Raw genomic sequence first — 22,307 nt, 5'->3', positions numbered from 1 at the left:
TTTAACTCAATACCATATCTTAAGAATGTTTCCCTCCTTCATGCCTTTGAGTAGTTTTCTAAATTTTCCAAGAAAAAACTTCCCAACTTTAGACTTTTTTAAAAGTCAGCATGAAGGTAAAACATTTCCAATTAGAAATAAACAGATAAGAGTACCCTTTTAAAATCTTGTTTGTCCTTAGAGACTTTTTTTTCCTATACTGAAAGTTACTTTTTCAAACTTTCAGTTTTTTTCTGTCAAACAATGGCAAACTTTTCTTAATGCTATCAAAACAGCTGTTTAACAAAGAAATCCTTTCCCCAACTTACAAATGTATGCAAGAGAAGATGTTAAACTGAAGTACCATGCACTTGCTCCGTGATGTTCTATGCTATGGTGAACTCCAAATCTTGTCAATAGCATTTGGTAATATCAATTACTATCAGTTAGTAGCCAAGAGTATGGGCTACAGAGTTTCACAGGATGCCAGTCCTGCAGCTTCCCAGCTGGGAGATCTTGAGTAGACACATCATGGAGGAGGAGGATGAAGAGGGGGAGGAGGAGAGGGAAGGGACAGAGGAGAGGAGAGGAAGACCTTTTATTGTGAGCTTACCACATGCCAAGTGGTATTCAAAGCGCTTTACACATACTAGCTCATTTAATCCTCGCAAAAAACAAAAACAAAAAAACCTTTGAAGTCTGTATTGTTATCCTCACTTTAGAAAGAAACTGCGGTACAGATAGTTTTACAGGTGCTAAATAATAGAGCCAGAATTTGAACCTGGATAGTCTCATGCCACAGTTGGTGCTTAGCAATTGACACGTATTGAGCAAGTGCTTAATAAATGTTAGTTATTTTTATTTTGTGTGTCCCAATAACATGGATAAGGCTTCTCCTTATGGCATTACTTCTGCAGCTCGTTCATGATTACACTATACCCCCAAAAGTGAACAACTCTAAGGGAAATGATTTGATTTGTAAGGAAGATGCCATTTAATTTCATGGTGAGAGCATGCCACATGGAATAAAGAACGGTGTTTCTTTAGAATTAGTGATCATTCTGTAAGCCCATTGAAATCATAAAGCAAGGACTGCAGAGTATGATGCTTCTGTGGCTTCCAAAGGGATTGAGGTTTCAGACTAATTCCTAAGGACATTATTCTGGTCATAATTATCTACTGTATATGTAATCTCATATAGCTGGGATTTGTGAAAGTAATAGTAGAAATAGTAATGTTTAAGGCATTATTTTATTTTATTTTTTTTAATATATGAAATTTATTGTCAAATTGGTTTCCATACAAGGCATTATTTTAACTTTTAATGTGCTTTCACATCCATTATCCCAAATGACAGTCACAACATTTACAAACAAGGGGACCAATCCTCTGAAGACTTCACTGAGTTCTCCAAGGACATCTGGCCAGTTAGGCTGAAGTTTGATGAAGTCTGATGCCCTATATAGCAAAGAGAGACTGTTCAGTAGAGTAGCTGTATTTCTATACTAATATAAAATGTCTTTACCTGACAAAATATTTTCTCATATTCATTAAACAAGTATAAATCAGCTCATTTCACAGCTGAACAAAGGGAACAGGTCTATTGAAATAAATGTGGGGCACTTGATCTCTTCTGAACTACAAGTAACTGTTTTGCTAAGTCAGCAGCTTTATATTTTTACCTCCTCTGCTCTGAGCCAGGCCAGTTTCTTCCTTTGTGCTGTCACTCCTTTCAGCCTGGAAGAAACAAGCAATCTGGTCTTATAAGTGAGGGACACCCTAGCTTCATACACATCCTCTTTGCATTTTACACTAGCATTTCTTTAAAAAAAAAATATATAGCTATAGATATATAGATATATAGATAAATGTTTATTTACTTATTTTTGAGAGAGAGAGAGAGAGAGAGAGAGAGAGAGAGATAGAGAATGCACACGCATGAGCAGGGAAGGGGCAGAGAGACAGGGAGAGAGAATCCCAAGCAGGCTCCATGCTGTCAGCACAGAGCCCAATATGGGGCTCGATCTCACAAGTCATGAGATCATGACCTGAGCCGAGATCAAGAATTGAACACTTAACTGACTGAGCCACCCAGGCACCCTACATTAGCATTTCTGATAGTATGTAATTGGCGATTCCTACTTACCTCCTCTGTACTACTCACTCATATTATATAAATTTCAACTGGCTATTAATTTACTTTCCTAACACTACAGTTCAACCACAGATCAGAAGAAAGGCTTATGGCTTCCTTTTACTCTTTATGCCAGATTCCCTCAAATATTTTTAAACTATGATCCTTTCAACCAAAGTGAAGTCCCATGTCCAATCTTTCTTCTTACCACTACCATCCAGTCGGGATCTGAATGCACACCCCTCATCCATCCCTCACCTGAGATCAGAGATAATTTGTCATGCTGTGAGGCCCTTCACCACTGCTGCTTCATTCTAATATGATCAAAATGTGTTCTGTATTCTAGTTACCTTCTCCCCTGAATGTCTTTTCAAATGAAGGAAAGAAAACTTCTAATTAAAAACACTCTTATTAGAAACTCTTTGATCTCATAAACCACCTTATTTAACAAACCTTCAGGTTCCAAATAAAGAATGTTCTGAGCATCCAGAAGTTTAAATTGGTTTAATTGCAAATGGAATTTTAGAAATAACAATGAATTATTCACCCTTGGCATCAGAGTTACATATAAATGTTTTTTAAGACAATTTTTACAATTCTAATGAATTATTTTCTTTGTCTTGAAGTCAGTAATGAAAGACAGGGGAATTATTACTCCAGCATCAACTTTTCTTTGAGAATATATTTATGAATATATTTATGAATATATTTGTAAAACTTTGGGGTTTTTTTTTGTCTTTAGGCATTTTTTTATGAATCTAGCAAATTAAATCAGGCTCTTGTTAGGTGCTCCTGCAGAGGTGAAGCATAGGCATATAGCCCAGTAGCACACCAGGTAGAACAGAGCAGAGGAACTTGTCATGGAGGCAGCAGTGTGAGGGACACAGTCCCTGAGCCCTCAGCATTACAGGGAGAAAGAGGACAGGAGTAGTCACAACCAGAAACACCATGCTGTGTGCTCCTGAGGAAAGATCATGCTTCTTCCTTCTCCACCATTTTTATAGGACCATGAGAACTCGAAAATAGCCTTGGGAACAGCAGGGAAGACAGTCTGCATTTGGGGGACCTGCTGTTCAAGGCAGTTGCAGACAACCCTTTGAGCTGGATATGAGCTGTGTGGAGGATATTATTCCTGCACTGAGAAGACCTACAGCCTTGTGGGAATTGCTGTTCCTGCCATTGGAGGAGGGGACTCCAGTCCAATGGGGTTCATAGCAAGGCAACACATCAGAAAGCTGCTACTATCTTCAACTGGACAATCCTGTTTGCCTCTTGCCAAGCCAAGGCAATGTTATATAACACATAAAGAGATCATTGCTATTATTCTTTCTTTTTAAAATTTTTAATGTTTATTTATTTTTGAGAGAGAGAGAGGAGGGGGGTGGACAGAGAGAGAGGGAGACACAGAATCCAAAGCAGGCTCCAGGCTCTGAGCTAATCTCACTCATGAACCATGAGATCATGACCTGAGCTGAAGTCAGACACTTAACCGACTGACCAACCCAGGCACCCCAAGATCACTGTTATTATTCTATAATTTGTAGAACAGTTAGCTTCTATAGTTTAGCTATTCTCTCTCTGGATTAAACATGCTAGGCTTCTTGTGGGTAAACTGCAGATTGTTGTCTCATGCTACCAATCCGTATCATCACATACTTTGGAATCCTATCTTAGACTAAGTTCTAAAGTTAGTACATAAAGTGAAAATTCCATGGAGTCAAAATTATCCTAAAAATCCCTCAGGATCACAGCAAGTAGAAAACTAGCATACTGAAACAACACAGCCATTTTTTCCCCCAGTGTTAGAAAAGAATTCTTTCTGGAATTAAAGTACTTGGCTAGCATTTAGGCCTTTTTAGATCTTTAATGGATACATAACTAGAATCACATTCAGCTCAGAGAGATGTTAGTACTGTCAGGGATGAGGGAACTTAGTCAAACCCAGGAAGTGGCCTATTGATGTCATCCTTTGGGCAGCCTATTATTGAATAAAATAGAGGATGGTCACCCTAAATGGGTAAAATGTAATGCCCCTCCACCCCCACATGAGAACTTTAGTCTCGTCTTTTTCAGTATGCAGATAATGGTGTTCAAAATTCATGCTGTGTCACAGACCATGATGTTAGTAATACTTGTCCTTTTTGCATCCATGATTTTGAATTCACAGGCAAGTGCAAAATTATACTTAACCTCCCTGGCTTTTATCTGTCAAATGAGCGGTTTGGATTAGGTGATTGCTAAGGTCTCTGCTAGTTCAAGGAATATCTACTGTACCTTGTGTTAACAAGGATAATTTTGGCCATTTTCCTGTGTGAGCCTCATTATTTTCTCATTATAACTGCTGATCAAAGAATACTTAAAATCTGAAAGCATTTTCTTTCAATTTCCACTTGTTATTTGGCTAGACAATAACATACATTACCACTTTTTGAATTTTATTTTAATGGTTTTAACCATCCCATCACATGAGTGTTATGGAAAGAAGCCTTCCAAAAAGGGTGGATTATTATAATAGAATCTCCTCACAGAGCTATGGAAAAAATATAAATGTACTTCATATCTACAGACATGAGATGGTGGTTACAATTGTCATTAAAAGGGCAGAAAGATAAATATAAGTTTATAAACAAAAAGTCAGGGCAAGAACTATTATCAAAGCTGAATACATTCGAAGGGAATGTTGTTTTCCCCTTTCTTATGATGTGAAGCGATATTGTTAAACATTATTTATTACTAGTGTTTAACAGGTGACTTTGCATTTAATTAGACCAAATGATATTAAAATAGATCCAGCTAATTGTATACTAAAAACGGGTGGATTAAAAAAGATCTGTATTATAAGATTTCACATTTAAATTCAATCTAGCTACATAAGATGAACTTCAAAATTGTCAGGGGAAAAAAAAATACTCTACTCTGTGGCTTAGAAGGTTAGCCAGCTCTACTACATACAGGCAAAAGAAAGTCAATTTGCTGTGATGAACCAGTGAAATTAGTTTTGCACTAATGTAGTCTAGAAGAAACTCACCATTAGGTATGTAGTTTCTGACAGCTTATTAAGCACCATTTGTTAAGTTCATCATAATGTTAAAACATTAGTTCAGATTTCCATTAAGCACAACACTCACGTATGGAGGCTGACAAAGTCCCCTCATCCAGTTCTTACTTCCCTTTCTTCCATTTTAATCAGGTGCAAAAAAAAAAGGTGAATATATTTTCAGATAGATAAAGTGATAGGAATTATTTTCTTTTTTTTTCTGTAACATTACTTAGTAGTTTACTTTGTGACATTGACTTAATGTGTAAATACTTAGTAACTATTAGTCAACCCAGAAAAGTAATATTAATAGCTAGCATCTATTAAGTTGGTACCTACCTACTTGGTAGATAGTTGGTATTTTATGTAACTCATTAAATCATCACCACAAAACTTTATGTTAGATGCTATTATTCATGTTTCATGGATGGAGAAACTTCTAGAAGCCAAGCCATCAAACTACAAGGTGAGAATAGAATTACAGCCCAGGACAGGAATTTAGAGACTTTATGTTGTCCATATTTAAGCTCTAGTTAACTCTCATACTCTAAATATAAAATAACATTAAAATCAACTTAAAGTTCCATAATGTTCCATCTTTAAATGCTTTCATACAGTTTTTCTGTGTGCTCCTCAAAATAGTCCCATGAGGAAAGTAGGATATTTACAGATGGGCCATTGCAGTTCAGAGGTATCAGGGGAACTTCACAAAGGTAGTGAGTGGTGGATTCCACCTTCAAATGTAGCTTAAACTCTGAATACTGATTGGGTCTCAAAACTAGGAGAGAATGACACCTCAGACTCATTGTAAGTGGCTTTAATGTTAGTGAAACCCTAGATGCACACGTGAGATTGAGGATAGCAGAGAGTGGAGATGGCGCCCCTCACCCCTGTTCTTCCTCATGAGTCCACAGCTCACAGATAACCTTTATGTGCCAGGGAGAGAGTTGAGCAGTTCTCTAGATTCCACTGTGTTACCATGTAAGAAATTTCCCGCTGAGTAAGTATCTCATTTTCATTTCTTATTGTATCACTGGACCTCAGTAGGACCTCACATGCCCTTATCAAATTTGAGACAAGATATGCATATTTGTGTTATTATTGACTCCCTCATTCTCACTCACATACAACCTTAACCTGTTCATAAATATTAGTGCCGAATCATCTTATGATCGATATCATAATTGCCAGAGACATGACTTATGTTCGACTTCCACAGTTTAAAGAGCAGAGTTCAAGTAAATTGAGTTAAGATTAACCCTCAGTGAATCTGAAAGGCAATCCTTGAAGGAGACTTTTCTGGTTTAAAAACCGCATTATGCAAAGCCAGGGCTCCTAGTTCCTCACCCATATTCTCATTACCATTTCATTTTTCACAGTATGCAAAACACACACACACACACACACACACACACACACACACACGTTTTCTTATGAAACCTAAGTCCCCATTTCTATGTACATAATCTATGGGTGGTCTAAAAAAAAATCATTTCATAATCAAAATAATGTGCCATATTTTAAAATTTTTTGCCCTTTTTGCATCCATTTCCCTGTTGTAATTTACAATACTGTGAAAGTTACCAGTTTCACAATGAATTCTGGTGAAAAGAAGTTGAAAATTGCCTGGATAAAGTATATTAAAGATTACAAACATAGTCCATGCCTGTATATATGTAAATTATGTCATTTGAAAAGTAAGTGTGTATTTGTGTCAGAACCACATAAATCAGTATTGTTGGATTTGGCACTACACAGAGCTGGGCTTGAATCACACACCTGCCCCTTGCTGTGAGATCTGCAGAAAATCATTTACCCACTTTGAAGACCACATGAATTAAAAGTATGGAGCCTGTTTAGCTGAGGGTTTGGCATATAGTGTTTGTTCAATGAATAATAGTTCCCACTCCCTCTACCATTCACCATTCTCCCTTTATTTTCTCCTTTGTTTACAAGGCTGACATTCTTTCTTCAAACAATTGTTTTCTCCCCAAATTGTGGCATCTATTAAATAATTTAAATCAGAACAGGAACTAAGTAACTTTAAAACTGCAAAATGGAATGCGCTTCTGAAATATTCAACATCACACCTTTCATCTTTATTTAACGATTCAGAATGAAAAATATAAACTCAGCCCGATGTGGGAGCCTAAATTCGCCTTCCTGGTGCGTATTATGAAAAGGAACGAACACGTTATGTGAAAATACATACCCCATTACAGCTACATGGAACTATCATCTAATCTGTATGAAGCTTTGCTCTTACAGTAATGGCATAATTTTAAACGTTGTATGCTAATTATGTGAAACTCTGCAACAATACTTGTCCTGCAAAAAACAACCTATTGAAAACAACCATGGAGTAATTCATTTCCACCTTTCTTTGCTCTTAGTTCTGCTAAACCTTTATTCTCTATTCCCACTACTTTCTTTCTTTTTTTTCCCATGCCTTTCTTCCCAGGGTCCTTACCTTCCCAGAACGAGAGCCTTCTGCCCACACTCAGGCCCCATGGTATCATAGTAAAAGTTTATGCCAAGTATCAAAATAAGAGTGTTTTTTTGTTTGTTGGTTGGCTTTCTAGTTCCTCCTGCATCACTTTCCAGTGTGTAAAAGGAATAGCTATATATTTGATTTCCCCCGATCCAGGCAGTAATAAAGACCCAATAGTCAAACATAATATGTTTTAATATCTTTCTCACTATGGTTATTGGACCTGGAAATGTTGGGAGTTTTGGTACCAGATGGAATTGGAATTATCTTCATGTCCAGTTGACTGTGAGAATCGGCCACAATACTGCCCCCAGTCTTGTCCATCCCCCATTTATTAGCACTCTTTCCCTGTCTTCCTCCTTCCTGGTTAATTGCAGATATTGGTGATGTTGTCTGCATGATTCCTCACTATTCTGAGTGTCTTTGCTAATTCTTTGACTGTCCTTGGAATCAGGCTCCAAAGTGTTCCTGTATCCATGGCTTTGTATGTCTATCATTATATGTGAGTGATGTATGCAGTTCAGAGGACTTAACACTATAGCGTGACTTCACATTTTAACAGCACATAAATAATTTATTAATCAATAACAATCCAGTTCAACACACAGAGTATATTACAGGTCAGGTTATTCTCATACCTCCCAGCACATGATAATGTCTAGTTCCCTGGACAAAGTTATTCTTCATAGTCCTGGAGCACCTCTTATTCATCCAGGAAAGAACAATACCTAGTGCATTGGAGGTGACCAGTAAAATGGTGCTGAAAGGACTGAGAATTCTAGGGAGCACCACAATTTTCCAATCTGGCTGATATGGTAAAACTCATAATGCCCCCCCCCCCCCCCAAGTTCAGGAATAAGGCATATCCTCCATGATGAAGACTTTCAGAGCTACAGCTATCCATTAGACTTAAGTCATAATGGAAGTAGGGAGACTTGCTGACAAAACCAAGCCCCATACCATGACTTGGAACTGGTTTTCCAGTCTTGTAGCTTTCATCCTCTTGCTCTACTTCCGGCTCCCACACCAGCCACAGGCAATCATGTGCATCTGTGTATTCACTTGTCTTCTACTCTAGTTAAGCAAAAGTGAATATTCCTAAACGCTTTTGTGTCCCCTACTCTCCTTCTCAAATGCCCCCTCTCCATCTGGCAAAATGCATTCTAGAGCCTCCTCCAGTGTCCCCTTTTTCTGAGGCTTTCTCTGAACCAGCAGAAAAGTCACCTTTTCTTCTTGTCCCAATTTACCCAGGACTGTCCCAGTTTTAAAACTTAAAGTCTCATGCCCTGAGAAATCCCTTAGTCCTAGGAACTGAGGTGGCTGGTCACCTGACTTGTTTGTCTCCCCAGTGGAGTAATGTGCCCTGTCGGTGAAGGAATTGTGTCATAGTCATGTTTGTGTCCCCAGCGCCTGGCACACTGATAAATTAATGAACTTAAATATGAGACTTGAAGGACAAAGCCATTCAATCATTGTTGGCAGATACCAGTGGAAGATGATGTATTAGTCTTGGCTCTTAATACAGAAAGATCCTGGAATAGTGCAGTCTTCTAGTTTCCTTCTAGATAAGCTCTATCTTACCTTTAAATTTATAATTCACTTTTTTTTTGCTCAATTGAGAAGTGAGTTTAGAAATACCTTTGATAATAACATTGCACCCAGCAATAATATTTAAAAGAGATGTTTTATGGGAACAAGAAGGGGATGGATAGAAAATATTTTTAAATGCATGCCCAGTGGCTCTGAAATTTTTGAAAATGAGTCTATGTATCTTGTACATCCCGGGGGCTTCATGACATGATTGACAGTGCACAGTGCTATTTCTGCTAGGAGTAAAATATCAAGTTTTCTGTGTAATTGGTAAGTAGTAATGGATAAGAGATTAATGCCCCTTATATATAAAATACACATTGCAGGTCAATGTCTTAACTAAGTAACTTAACACTACTGCTGGAGAAGGGGGAGAGAGTTCATTTATCTGAAAATATATCCACATTTGGTAAGTTCAGACTCATGAAAAATGGAGGACAGACTCCTCAGCTGTGAGAATTTCAGTGCTAATATGTGGATACTCTTCTCAGTTAGCTATGATTCTGCCTCCCACCTGCACACTATATCCCCAGGTCAGACACCCTTTTGTCCAGGAAAAGAAGGAGCAAGTAATATGTGAATAACTCAATCTTCCCACCCACATTCACAAAGCAAACTCACATTACCCTCAGGTACAGTAGGGCATAATGAATGGACATTTATAGGAAGAAAATTATCACTTAAGTGTTAGAATTGGGAAGAAATCTTTCCAGAGGTGGGATTCAATTATTCTGTTTTTTTAAAAAAAAATGCTCCTAGTAAAATAGATTCAATTCTTCCATTTATCCGAAGCTCCTATTTTAAAATAAAATATATTTAAAACATTTGTCTTTAGACTAGTACTTTTAAAAATTAGCATTTCAAAGCTCTGTAAGGCATATTTTATATTATGTAAGCCCTATTTTATAATTATTTTTGTTCCTGTTTTATCTCTCCTACTATACTACATGTCTGGTTGATCTTTACCCCTCCCTGCACCTTCTTCCATAGTGCTGAGCAAAGAGTATTTGAGAAACAAATATTTGATGAATCATGATAGCATTTATTGACTACTTATATCCAGGTACTGGTCTGAAGTGATTTATTCACTTAAATTCATTTAATATGCGTACTCTATGAGGTGGATATTACTTTTATCCCAACTCTACACATGAAAAATTCTGAAACACAAAGAGGGTAAATGATGTCTCCAAGGTCACACACCTAGTAGAGCTTGGATGGGAATCCCAGCAACATGTCTATAGTGATTAAGGTGTTAATATCCTACCCTGCCTTCTGGGAAGAGGGTTGGCCCCAGGAGATCCCCATAGGGTTATTATCTTCTCTTAGTTTCCAAGGCATGAAGTAGTTTTTACTACTTGAAACTTCATAGTAGAGAAAACTTTATGGAGTCTTTTCAAGGCTTGTTATAAAATGAATAAACTATGCATAGGGAGGATACAATGTATGTGTTCACCAATGTAGCTACAGTCTAGGGGTTCAGATGTGAGGAGGTAATATGCAGACTTTTCTGACCACCCAGAAGCATGGGAATCCGAATTGGGGTCACAGAAAACCTAGGGAATTCCAAGGAACCAGGAGATTCACACTCCAATTCCATTCAGGAATTATTTTATATTTTTTTAAATGCTCCAAGTGAAATACATTTTGGGAAACCCCTAAAGAAGCAAGATTACATACAAGGAATGATATACTAAGCTGCAACCCAAAATCCCAAACCAATCTTCCACACTCAATGCTGAGTGGCTGCCTCTGTGGGCTCCCTCATTTTGTCCCTAACATAGTGCTTTTCCATATGAGCACATTTCTAGGGTAACACAAGGTAGCAGCTACTAGTAATGAGCCTCTCAGATCCAAATCTTCCATCTTCATAGTAGGCTGACATTTTCACCTATCACAAGAGTGTCTTGGAAGATTTTCTGTTTTGAGGGGTTTTATGAGTCTTCAACCAAATGCAGATTGGTTCTATCACGTGACCTGGCCCTAAACTTCACATAAAGTTCTGTCACAAGATATATTTCACGAGACAGTTAAACTGGAAAAACCAATGAGATCTATCTTTCATGGATGCCTGCCTCCCATCCATGCACTTACTCAACAAATATTTATTGAGTGCTGGCCACCTCATCATTACCTTAAAGTAATTCGTGTAACCACCTTGACCACCTTGTAAATATTTCAGCTGCGGTACAGTCTCTACTTGAAAGCTATTCTCTTGTCTCTCTCACATCAACCCAAAGGTCTATTTCTAAAGTTTCAATTTTAGTCAAGATGGTGGGAGAGTAGCCAGTGGGTACAGAAGATGTCATTTGTGACTGTGAACTAATCTCCAAAAGCCCAGGAGAAGCAAGGCGGGGCATGAAGAGACTGGAAAATGGAGGCAGCACTGGTAGTGAGGGTCAGATGATGGCCTTGATGACCCTCAGCTGACCTGTCCTGTGTGTACTGATGGGCTTAGGATGTCCAACTTTACTCCTGTTTCTCCTATTCCCTCAGTGAAGGAGGTGGCAGTCAAACAGGAACCTGACCTGGGACTACTTTGAGTAGCATATCATCCAATCAGTTGCAAATATTATCCCCCCCCCCAACTCCGTGCACGTTGTGAAACTTGTGATATCATAAGCCCTCTCCTCTGGAGCCAATATAGCATTTCCTAGTACTCCCCAAGGCCACATAGAGAAAAGGAGACTTCCACATCAATCTTATCAGGCAAGAAATTCCTTATTCGACTACCTTTTCACACCTTCTCAGCGTCTAACTCCAGAGGAGATTGCAACCCTAGTTGCACACTAGTGCTATCTGGGAAGTTTTGTTAATGCCAATGCCTATAGCTCATTCTGATATTAAGGCTCTGTTGATTTAGCATGGGCTTGAGTCTTCTCTCTTTGTGTTTTTGTTGGTTTGCTTGTTTTTAAGCTCCTCAGGTTTGTTCAGAACTACAAAGCACTGCCACAGATGAACTTATTTTAAGTTTCCCTTCCATAGTGAAAGGAGGCAGTTAGGCTGCAAATGAGTGAGCACAAAGGCAAAGATGAACCTCATCCTTGAACACCCTGATCCCTTTGCCATTCCAACATGGAAGCATCTCATGTCAGCAGTTCTTGTGAAAAGAAAATTAGGTTGTTAGAATATACCCACTTTAGAATATGGCTTTTATCCCCTTAGCAGGTACCACCTAAAGATTCTATTAGTACCAATGACAATAGGCTAGATATAATTAAAGGGCAAGAACTCTTGGTAGCACCCCAGGTTCCTGGTCTATATGGAAGCAAGATGAAATAGCTAGCAATGATCTCACAGAGCCTAAACAATGAGAAGGATGGTGGAATTTATCATTCACATCCTTTGTACACATTGTAAGACCCCCAAATCCTTGCTGAAAGGACTTGAAACTATTCATTTTGGAAGCACAAGGAAGACAAAGCTTTCTTACTCAGCTACAATCATATTTCTTTGTGATAGGCCTTTTCAAGCTTGGGAGCATTTTAACTTTTAAATGAATGACTTCATTTATGATGATGTGAATGTTCTGTAGCAATTAGTTCAGGATACTAAAGCCATACCCAGCTTCCACTATTTGTGGGGTACAAGGCATGCCAGACTGGTTCATTGATATTTTCATTCTCTGTGAACTCTAGAAATTCACTTTGATGATGAATGGAGTATTTTCAAAATAGTGTCCATAAAGCAGGTGGCCACACATTGATTTTGCTAAGGAAATAATTACATGCAGGTGGCAGTTGGAGGAACCCAACTGTATATAGAAATGTATCCCAGAATGCTCTTATAATGTATTTTCTGAGGATAAGTTTCCTCGTGTGATGAACAGTGACCTAGCAGAACAGAAATAGAACAGACAGGAAATGAAGAAAGCTGATACTTCAGTACACTTCAAAGCAGCTTCTTGGTTTCTCAAAATTACTAACATATATTTGTAAACAAGTTTTAAAACACACACTCATCATTTAGTTATTTAACCAAAAAATAATGTCTTTCACTGTGCCCACTGCTTAGCATACAAAGATGAACACATGACACATGTACACAGGTGTGCACAATTTGGACCCAGGCACAGGCTAATGAGCCCCCATGGGCAGGGGTGGGGGCTACCAGAGGATGCTGCCTTCCCCCACCCCTGCTCATCTGTCCCTCCCCCCCTTGTTTTCATTTAGCTCCTCTGGTTCTGTTTGCTCACTGGCCACTGTGTTCATCCAGGAGATTCCTCAGAAGTGAAGGCCTTTTCTTTCCATCCCTTGGGACACCAGGGGACTGTGCCCTGCCCCAGGGCAGTGTCTCCTATCTGAGCCCACACACACAGGAGCCTGGCTAGGGGCATACCCTTGGCCTCTCCTTGTGTTGCAAATTTATTAACAACCAATAAACCAATTAAGTGGCGACTACTGAAGAACTTAAAAAAAAAAAAAGAGGGAAGGAAATACACACAAAAATCAATTATTAAACTACTGTATGATATGGTTATGATAGTTCGTGAAATTCATTATTGTGAAACTATCATTAGAATATTGTATATCACATCACGAAAACCTCTTTAATCCAAAACCTAGATAACGGTAACAGGAACGGTAACTATGTCCTCTGAACATGTTGGGTTTAACATAAATACTCAGAGGAATATAACTAGATTCTCTCTCCAGTGGAATTAGCAGCCTGAAAGCTCAAAGCTCATTTGTCACATAACACGGGTAAACAAGTAGGATCCTATATTATCAAGTTTGTTGATGGATCTTCTACCTAGATTCAACTAACATCAGCCTGATTTTGTTTACTTTGTTGACTTTGTGCCTTAAAAGTGCTCCCAAATCCTCTTAATGATGAGACAGTTTTAAAGAAAACAAACAAACAAACAAACAAACAAACTGGAACAAGAGAATTCTGTTCAAGGTTTTATGAGAGCCAAGGGGAAGAGTGGAACACAGGTTGGCAGTGTAGCTAGGGGAAGCTAGGGAAGGAGTTAAAGCCCAGATGGGAAAAGCATCGTGATGATAATGACCCTGACAGCAGCACTTACTTATAATAGGGATAAAGACTAGCTAGGCCTTGAAGAATAAACAGTAACTAAGACCTGACAATTGTGGGGTTCTCCCCATGTATCTGTGCTTTGCAAACCTTATTTCTCTGATCTTCACAGCAATCCCAAGAAGCAGATAGTTATGTCCCCATTTCGCACACGAGAATATTGATGCTTCTGGAGTTTAGTAATTTGTCCAAGATGCCACATCACACCCAGGTCGTCTTGCTTCAAGCGCTGCAGTATTGATCACTGAATCTCACATGAAAAGATAAGAGCACTGGCCTAGTGTTGTCATTGAGAGAGTAGCTCCAAGTGTGTCAAAGCAAAACGGGCATGTGGTGATGCAGCAAAGGTGAAGCCACAGAGATAAGGAAAGGCAAAGTCAGGAATGATATTTCTTTGGGTAATAGGAAGACTTCAGGGGATTTTAACAAGCAGGTTACGTGAAAAGTGGAGAAAATGGAAGAGAAACCTCAAACTCTGATCCTTCTGCAATGGAGTGGGGGTATCAGAGTTGCCAGGGTGAAGAAGCTTTGAAAGATCACACGCCATAGCTCACTACACGCCACAGATCACGGTGACTCCTTTGTGCACAAGAGCATTACAGTAGTATTTACCTCCAATTGGAAAGAATTTTACATAAGGCAGACTTACTTTGGACTCCGTACTGGTGACTTCCATTACCAAAACATTGCTATAAAGCACCCTCTTCCTAAATAGCACCAGAAGCAATATGAGAGAAAGGCCTAGGGCTTTTAAATTCCTCCCCCCAATCCCATAAAGCCTATGGACTCAAAATGCTGACAGTGATGGTAAGGATGGGATGGTGATGCTGGTGTCAGGGCGGTAACAGCTGCTGCTAGTTACTGAGCTGTCTGTGTTTGATCCTCTGCACCAGCACTCACTATTTCATCAAACCCTCACAACCTGCCCAGGAGGAAGGCAATATCATGTCCATACGACAGATGAAGGTTTAATCACACAACTATTCATGTGGTGGAGCTAGATTTTTGAATCCAGGGCCAATTGATTCAAGAGCCTGTGTGGCAGGCAGCTACCCTTCCCCGACCCCCGTGAGGAAGTAATTAGATACTGCAGCCATGGAATCACGTTTCTGACAACTGCTTTTCTGTCTCACTAGGAAGTATCTGATTTATAATAATAGAAAATTGGTTGTTGAGACTTCACTTCTTTTGCCTCCTTTTCTTTCTAATATGTACTTCTAGAAGACATAACGAGAGGATTCTGTGGCGGGGGGGGGGGGGGGGTGCACTTGCCAGTGTGAACTCATACATCAGAAAGAGAAGGTACGTAGGTAAGAATTGCCTTTCAGAAATAGGCATGGTCAGATCCCAGCCTTGCCACTTTGTAGGCAGGAGATTTAGAATAAGTTATCTGACCTCCCATGTGTCAGTCTCATTGCCTTTAAAACAGCAATGATTCAAATTCAGGACTGTTGCTTAACTACATTGACAAAATGTATCTACTACACTTAAAACAGAGTTAAGTACTCAGACCTGTTCGTTCGTCTTCTACCTTCTCTTTGCTCTTCAGGCTTTCGTACCATAATCCTATTTCTGTTTGTACAAAGAACCAAAACCAGTGTATATGTCAGCCTTCTTATGGGGGCATTTATATCCTACAGAAAGAGCTGTGTGGTGCTGCCATGAGGCAGAGTTGTTGGTTCCTACCCTCTTCATGGACAAGGAGCTCTAAATTTCATACAAGAATTCATTAAACTGTAAGCAGACTATAAGGGATTCTTATACTAGAAGACTCAAGTTAGCTGATCCACAGCTATGAGTCTGATATCTATGAGTTTATCATCTCATCATATCCAATGTAAATACTCTACTTTTGATTTATCTAAGCATCAGCCCTCCTACGGGCATTTCTACAACTTCCATAAATATATTTGGGAATCTTTCCTTCTATATCCCAGCCCTTCAATCCAGGTCTGTCTGACTCTAAAAAGTGTGAACGCTGGTCACTAGTGATCAGTGAATTTAACTTATCTTGTTAGATATGGGGCCTTTGCAAAGCTGAGATGATACTCTTCTCAACACCATTTGGTATACATTTCCTTTGCTGACCATTTGTTTTATTTTTTTAATGTTTTTGAACATTTATTTATTTTTGAGGGACAGTGCACGAGAGGGGAAGGAGCAGAGAGAGAGAGGGAGACAGAGAATACCAAGCAGGCTCCACCCTGTCAGCACAGAGCCCAACACAAGGCTCGAACCCACAAACCGTGAGATCATGACCTGAGCTGAAGTCGGACGCTTAACCGACTGAGCCACCCAGGCACCCCTGACCATTTATTTTAATGCATCAAACTCATCTCACAGCAGACCAGAAAGCAAGTGCACATTCTAGTTCTTTGGCTGAATCATGCATGATTTAAATACAATAATATATGATTGAGCTATTGAGAACTCTGCCTCTGTCACAGAAATGTGAGTTGTCCACAGACCAGTCCCAGCAGAGGCCTGACCTCATGCGGGGCAGTTTGGGGGGGGGGGGGGGGTGGGACTTGACTAATCACATAAGGTGTCCCTTAATCGTCTGCTCTCTGTAGAGCTATACATATGTTCTCTTAAATGACTTTGCCCCACTGTTATCCTAATTTGAAATTTTATTTTTTAGCCACATAAATAGAAGAACACAGTTTGAAAACCCTGTCCTGGAAGCAAAAAGGAAGCTACAGCAGCATAACATGCCCCACACAGAACTTGGAACAAAGCCCCTGCAGGCCCCAGGTTTCCGAGGTAAGTACCATGTCAACGTGCAACGTTTCAAGGGGAAAAATCATCTATCAAACTTCCCGTTCTTCCAAATATGCCTTTAGCTTGGACTGTTTCAAATAATCGATGTGCTTTCCCCAAACCCCGCTATTAGCTTTAGCTGGGTAGTAGCTCTGTTTCTAAACGGATGCACTTAGCAACCATGGATTAAGTTAAAGCCTCCGGCAGTACCTTGTAGAAATGTACAGCATGTTGCCAGGTGGAGATTAATGGGTTTTGACAGTGGTACTGTGCACTGCAGATTCATAGAGACTCATAGGTTTGTCCTCAAAGACCACGCACAAGAATAAGGCTTGTTCTCCTCTGTGACAGTAGACGGCTCCTCATCAACATTACCCAGGCCCAAATCTGCCCGCCCCCGCGCTGTGCTGGAGAGGTCGCGCAGCATGACTGACTTGTCTTACTGTCTGCGCAACCGCACAGGGAGGCCCTGGCCCTTTGGTATGTCCGAGGCTGCTCACTGCACTTGACCACACTTGGAACCATGTAGTGGGATGAGTGCTGCACAAACTTTTCACATCTTGTGGGCTCTTGCTCGTCAACAAAAGCATGAACACCTTACCACTACTGCACAATCACAATGAATGTAAAGGTCTCACTAAAGCTTCTCTCCAATTGTACATGTTACATTTATAAAGGAAACGTAGATGGCAAAGTTACATGCTTGTTTCATTTGCATTTTAAAGAAGAGAGATGTAATGAGAAAGAATGAAATCTGGCCTTTTGTAGCAATGTGGATGGAACTGGAGAGTGTTATGCTAAGTGAAATAAGTCATACGGAGAAAGACAGATACCATATGTTTTCACTCTTATGTGGATCCTGAGAAACTTAACAGAAGACCATGGGAGAGGGGAAGGAAAAATAAAAGTTAGAGAGAGAAGGGCCAAACCATTAAAGACTCTTAAAAACTGAGAATAAACTGAAGGTTGATGGGGGCTGGGAGGGAGGGGAAAGTCAGTGATGGGCATTGAGGAGGACACCTGTTGGGATGAGCACTGGGTGTTGTATGGAAACCAACGTGACAATAAATTTCATATTAAAAACATAATAAAAAATATAGTAGAGAGGTGTAAAATAAGCTTAAATGTAAAATAGAGAATTATATTTAATATTTTAAAAGATATATGTGATGTATAAATACATAAATTAAAATTCCAATATGATGACTCATTATATCTACTGCATATCACCCAAAATGTAACAGCAGCAAAAGCACCAAAATAGTTAGCTAAGTTACTATATATAGGGTGACTGTTGCAAATATCAAATCATATCACCCAAAGTGTGTGTATATGTGCCTATATATATACAGACACACATATATACACACACATATTTGAGGTAGCATTTAAAGCAGATATTAATTCTATTTCCCAGCCTGTTATTTTTAAGCTTTAATATGCTTAGGAATATGTTTAGTACAGATCATAGCTGGAAAAGCATATTCTATAACAAATTAGTGGTCAAACCTAGATGAGTGGGGTCAAGTTTTATTCAGATTATTTAGGGATATGATTTGAATGTATCAACAATATTGTTACAAAATGTGTTACCTTTACATTCATAATTATATAGAGAAATATCAGCTTGCCTTTTGCTCACTTTTCAGAGTATACTAAAGACAACAAGGTCAGTAGAACTTTATCTGGTTATTTTATAGCATCTTACAATATAAACAAAAGTTAACTCAGTTCCCACATCCGGGCAGTCCTTCTGAACAATTGAGACCTTTGAAAAGATGGTAGCATACCATGGCTGCTATTCTTTTAAAAATAAAATAGTCCATTTTGGCTTTCTAGTTTTACCCCTTAAAGGATTTATCAGCCACTCACACATACCTCCTGCTCGGAGTCCTTTAGAACAAGAGAAATGTATCCAGATGTGTCTGGATGATTTGGGCTCTTCTTTATCTGCAGGTGTTGACAGCCTGTTGATTCGGCCCTTTTTAAAAAGCCCAAGGAGGGCTACTTTGGTGAATGGAAATATTGACCGACAGAAAATCTTTCCACAAACCAGGCAGCTTTTGCACTTTCCTGGATTCGTGGGACTGCTCTGTGTCAGCAGGTCACTCCCCACCCCCTGCTTGCGTTACTACAGGAGACCCCACACCTACCCCTGGGATTGCTGCTCAGTAGGGGGTTTCCTCTGCATAAGAACTTGCCTTAAACATGCTTTTTCTTTTTTAACTTATATTGGCCAATGTAGAAAAACCACTCTTCACCCGGGATGCATCCCAGTTGAAGGGAACGTTCCTCAGCACAACCCTAAAAAAGAGCAACATGGGTTTTGGATTCACCATCATTGGTGGAGACGAGCCTGATGAGTTTCTGCAGGTGAAAAGTGTCATTCCCGATGGGCCTGCAGCACAGGATGGGAAAATGGAAACAGGTGAGTTCCTTACTACTTCGGAAATTTGCTTTACAATATCTTTCTTTCTTTTTTCTTTCTTTTTTTTCCCTAAAGCAAATAGGCAGAGTTTCTTTGTGTTTTTCATTTGAAGGTCAAAGATCACTTTACTTTAGGGAAACTAGAAATTATGTTTCTCCTAAGTTTAAGAGTATCAAATTGAAGTATTTAGGAAATAGCTCTAAGTATCACTTTTGTCTCATTTTTCCCACTGCCCCTTCTATTTGCTGGATTTAATGGACTCTTGAGATTGACACTTTTCTAACTTATTTTTAGAGTTCCTTCTTAGAGATGTGATTAACATTTCATACTATTCTACCTTATATTCAACCATTGATATTTTAAAATCTGCATTAATCTTGTGAGAGTCTCATGCTGAATTGGCCCAGGTTAGATATTTAAATATGTATGTTCATCTCATAGAAAAAAATGTTGAATGGTATTCATCTTTATATGTCCCTATCAATATTTTAATATATAGGGTTTTTTTTCCTGTAGTTGTTACGAATCCATTTTCACATGCAGTTACTTGGATGTCTATCAAATTAGAATCAAAATTCATTTAACATGGAGATGCAGAAGCAAACTATGAAGGTCAAGAAAATGTAAAATATGAAAGGTGTACAGAGGTAGAGAAAAAACGTAATGAACTAAGTCTGGTTTTCAAGTCTGATTTTGAATTCTCCCACCTGGCCCATGACCCTGGATTAATCCCATAATTTATAAATGCTAGTTTCCTTATCTGGAAAAAAAAATGGAAGAAGAAATTAAAAGACATGTTTTTGAGAGAGAAAGTGCAAGCCAGGGGAGGCACAAAGAGAGAGGGTGAGAGAGAATCCCAAACAGGCCTCACACTGTCAGCTCAGAGCCTGATGTGGGACTCCATCTTGTGAACCGTGAAATCATGACTTGAGTCGAAATCAAGAGTCTGTCACTTAACCAACTGAGCCACCCAGGTGCCCCAGAAAAAATCAGATTTTATCTTACGTACTTAAAATACTGGTTCAAGAATTTTGTACTGTAGTTTTTGAAATACATTAGAAAGAGTATACAAAGTGCTGTAACTATATCTCCAACAACTATATTGCCATTTCACATTTTCCACAAGGTTGATTTAATTTGTGGTATTAACTCACCAAAGTTAATGGTCCTAGTAGAAACACAAATTAGAGAATTACTTTTGAGGGAAAGTTATCACATCTGTATGGTCTATATGTTTGTGAATTTACCATTCAACAAATGGTGAATATTACCATTTATTAAATGGTTCCTCCAGAAATTACTTCTTTTCAGTGTCACCTATGAATATATTTGTCACTGCCACTCACTAGTGAGTAATAATCCATTTAATACGTGTTATATCTCCTTAAAAGTTGAGTGAAGTTTTAAAACTAACTCACCACATTTTGTAAACACTACAGTTGTAAAAATCATGTGCACATAATTTTCTGTAAGAGTTAAGTTTAAAGAGTGTCCAATTCCACTGCTCATCTAGTGTTATTTTACTAAGCAGCCACACCTTCATGGTCAAAAAATCATGGAGAAATATCAAATGACTCAACTAAAAATCATCTTATTGCTTACAATTAGAATAAGAGGAAATTATGGAATTAATAGCATCCTAGTAGAGGAAATGTGATCCTCAAAGCTTTTGAACTTCAGTGAAAGACTTAATAAGACTATTTCTTTTCATAATAAAGAATAGTTATTTTTTCTCTGATCCAACCCACTATTCCATGTTTCAAAACTAGAAAAGAGTTTTTTCAGTGTAAACTTAAAAGACAAAATAAGACATTTGCACAGCAAAGCTTTTTCCCTTCTTACTCATTGTGCTAGTTTGCTATAGTCACACAGTCCAAGCCAGCCTCATTCAACAACAAAGTCAAAGCTTTTATTTATAATTGAGCAGACTTTCTTCATTTAAAGTAATCACAAAACAGGTCCCAACAGAGAAAGAAGAACCTAGGATTTAATTCTATTCACTGTCTCCTATTTATTCCTATTCATTAATTCAAGAACACATGTTCAGTTCCTCACTTTCACAGCCATTACAGACAAGAGGGTCACAAAGATGGATATAACAAGGCCCGACTCTCAAGGAGTTTACATCTAGGAGCTTGTTCAGATACATGAACAAGTAGTTGTAACACAATATGTGTAGGATAAATCTGTCATAACCATGATGTTGACACAAAGTCAAGCGAGTGGGAGGAGGAAGCAACAGAAATTTTTTAAAAGAAAAGGGTATTCCTAACCATATAATCTTATTAGACTTTTATAGGAATGATAAAATACTCAAATAATTTACATGTTCATTGTTAATTGTGAGATAATTTGAAATAAAATGTAAACACACTTCAGTGACATTGCACAAGTTATATTAGGAATGACTCCTCAGTTCATTCAGCTAATATTTTATGAATAGCCATATGTCCTAGCCATGCTGCTAATTATTAAGGATGCAAAAATTAAGAGATGACTGTTTCTCTCCTTAAGGATCTTACACTATATGGGGCGCCTGGGTGGCTCAGTTGGTTAAGCCTCCAACTTGGGCTCAGGTCATGATCTCGCGGTTTGTGAGTTAGAGCCCCACATCATGCTCTGTGCTGACAGCTCAGAGCCTGGAGCCTGCTTCGGATTCTGTGTCTCCCTCTCTGTCTGCCCCTCCCCTGCTTATGCTGTGTCTCTCTCTGTCTCAAAAATAAAAACATTTTTAAAAATTTTAAAAAAAGATCTTACGCTATAGAAATGAGTGACATGTTAATGAATATTTATATCAACATAATAATAATAATAATAATAATAATAATATGTACAGGGGCACCTGGGTGGC

The 22,307-nt window shown here is 38.7% G+C and overlaps 1 protein-coding gene across 6 annotated transcripts in view; it reads left to right on the top strand.

Annotated features, from left to right (window-relative positions):
• MAGI2 (membrane associated guanylate kinase, WW and PDZ domain containing 2) overlaps positions 1 to 22,307 on the top strand; it is a 1,340,829-nt gene that overhangs the window by 1,016,938 nt on the left and 301,584 nt on the right. For all 6 annotated transcript variants that reach the window (XM_078442525.2, XM_078442526.2, XM_078442524.2 and 3 more), the window contains exons 8-9: positions 16,910 to 17,031; positions 19,274 to 19,456. In XM_078442525.2, coding sequence (XP_078298651.1) covers positions 16,910 to 17,031; positions 19,274 to 19,456 — 305 coding nt within the window. The remainder of the gene's footprint in view (positions 1 to 16,909; positions 17,032 to 19,273; positions 19,457 to 22,307) is intronic.

The sequence above is a fragment of the Panthera onca genome, chromosome A2 (genome assembly GCF_046562875.1).
Source record: "Panthera onca isolate mPanOnc1 chromosome A2, mPanOnc1 haplotype 2, whole genome shotgun sequence".
NCBI lineage: Eukaryota > Metazoa > Chordata > Mammalia > Carnivora > Felidae > Panthera > Panthera onca.
The sequence above is the reverse complement of the archived record's forward strand: the minus strand, read 5'-3'. Positions and strand labels throughout refer to the sequence as shown.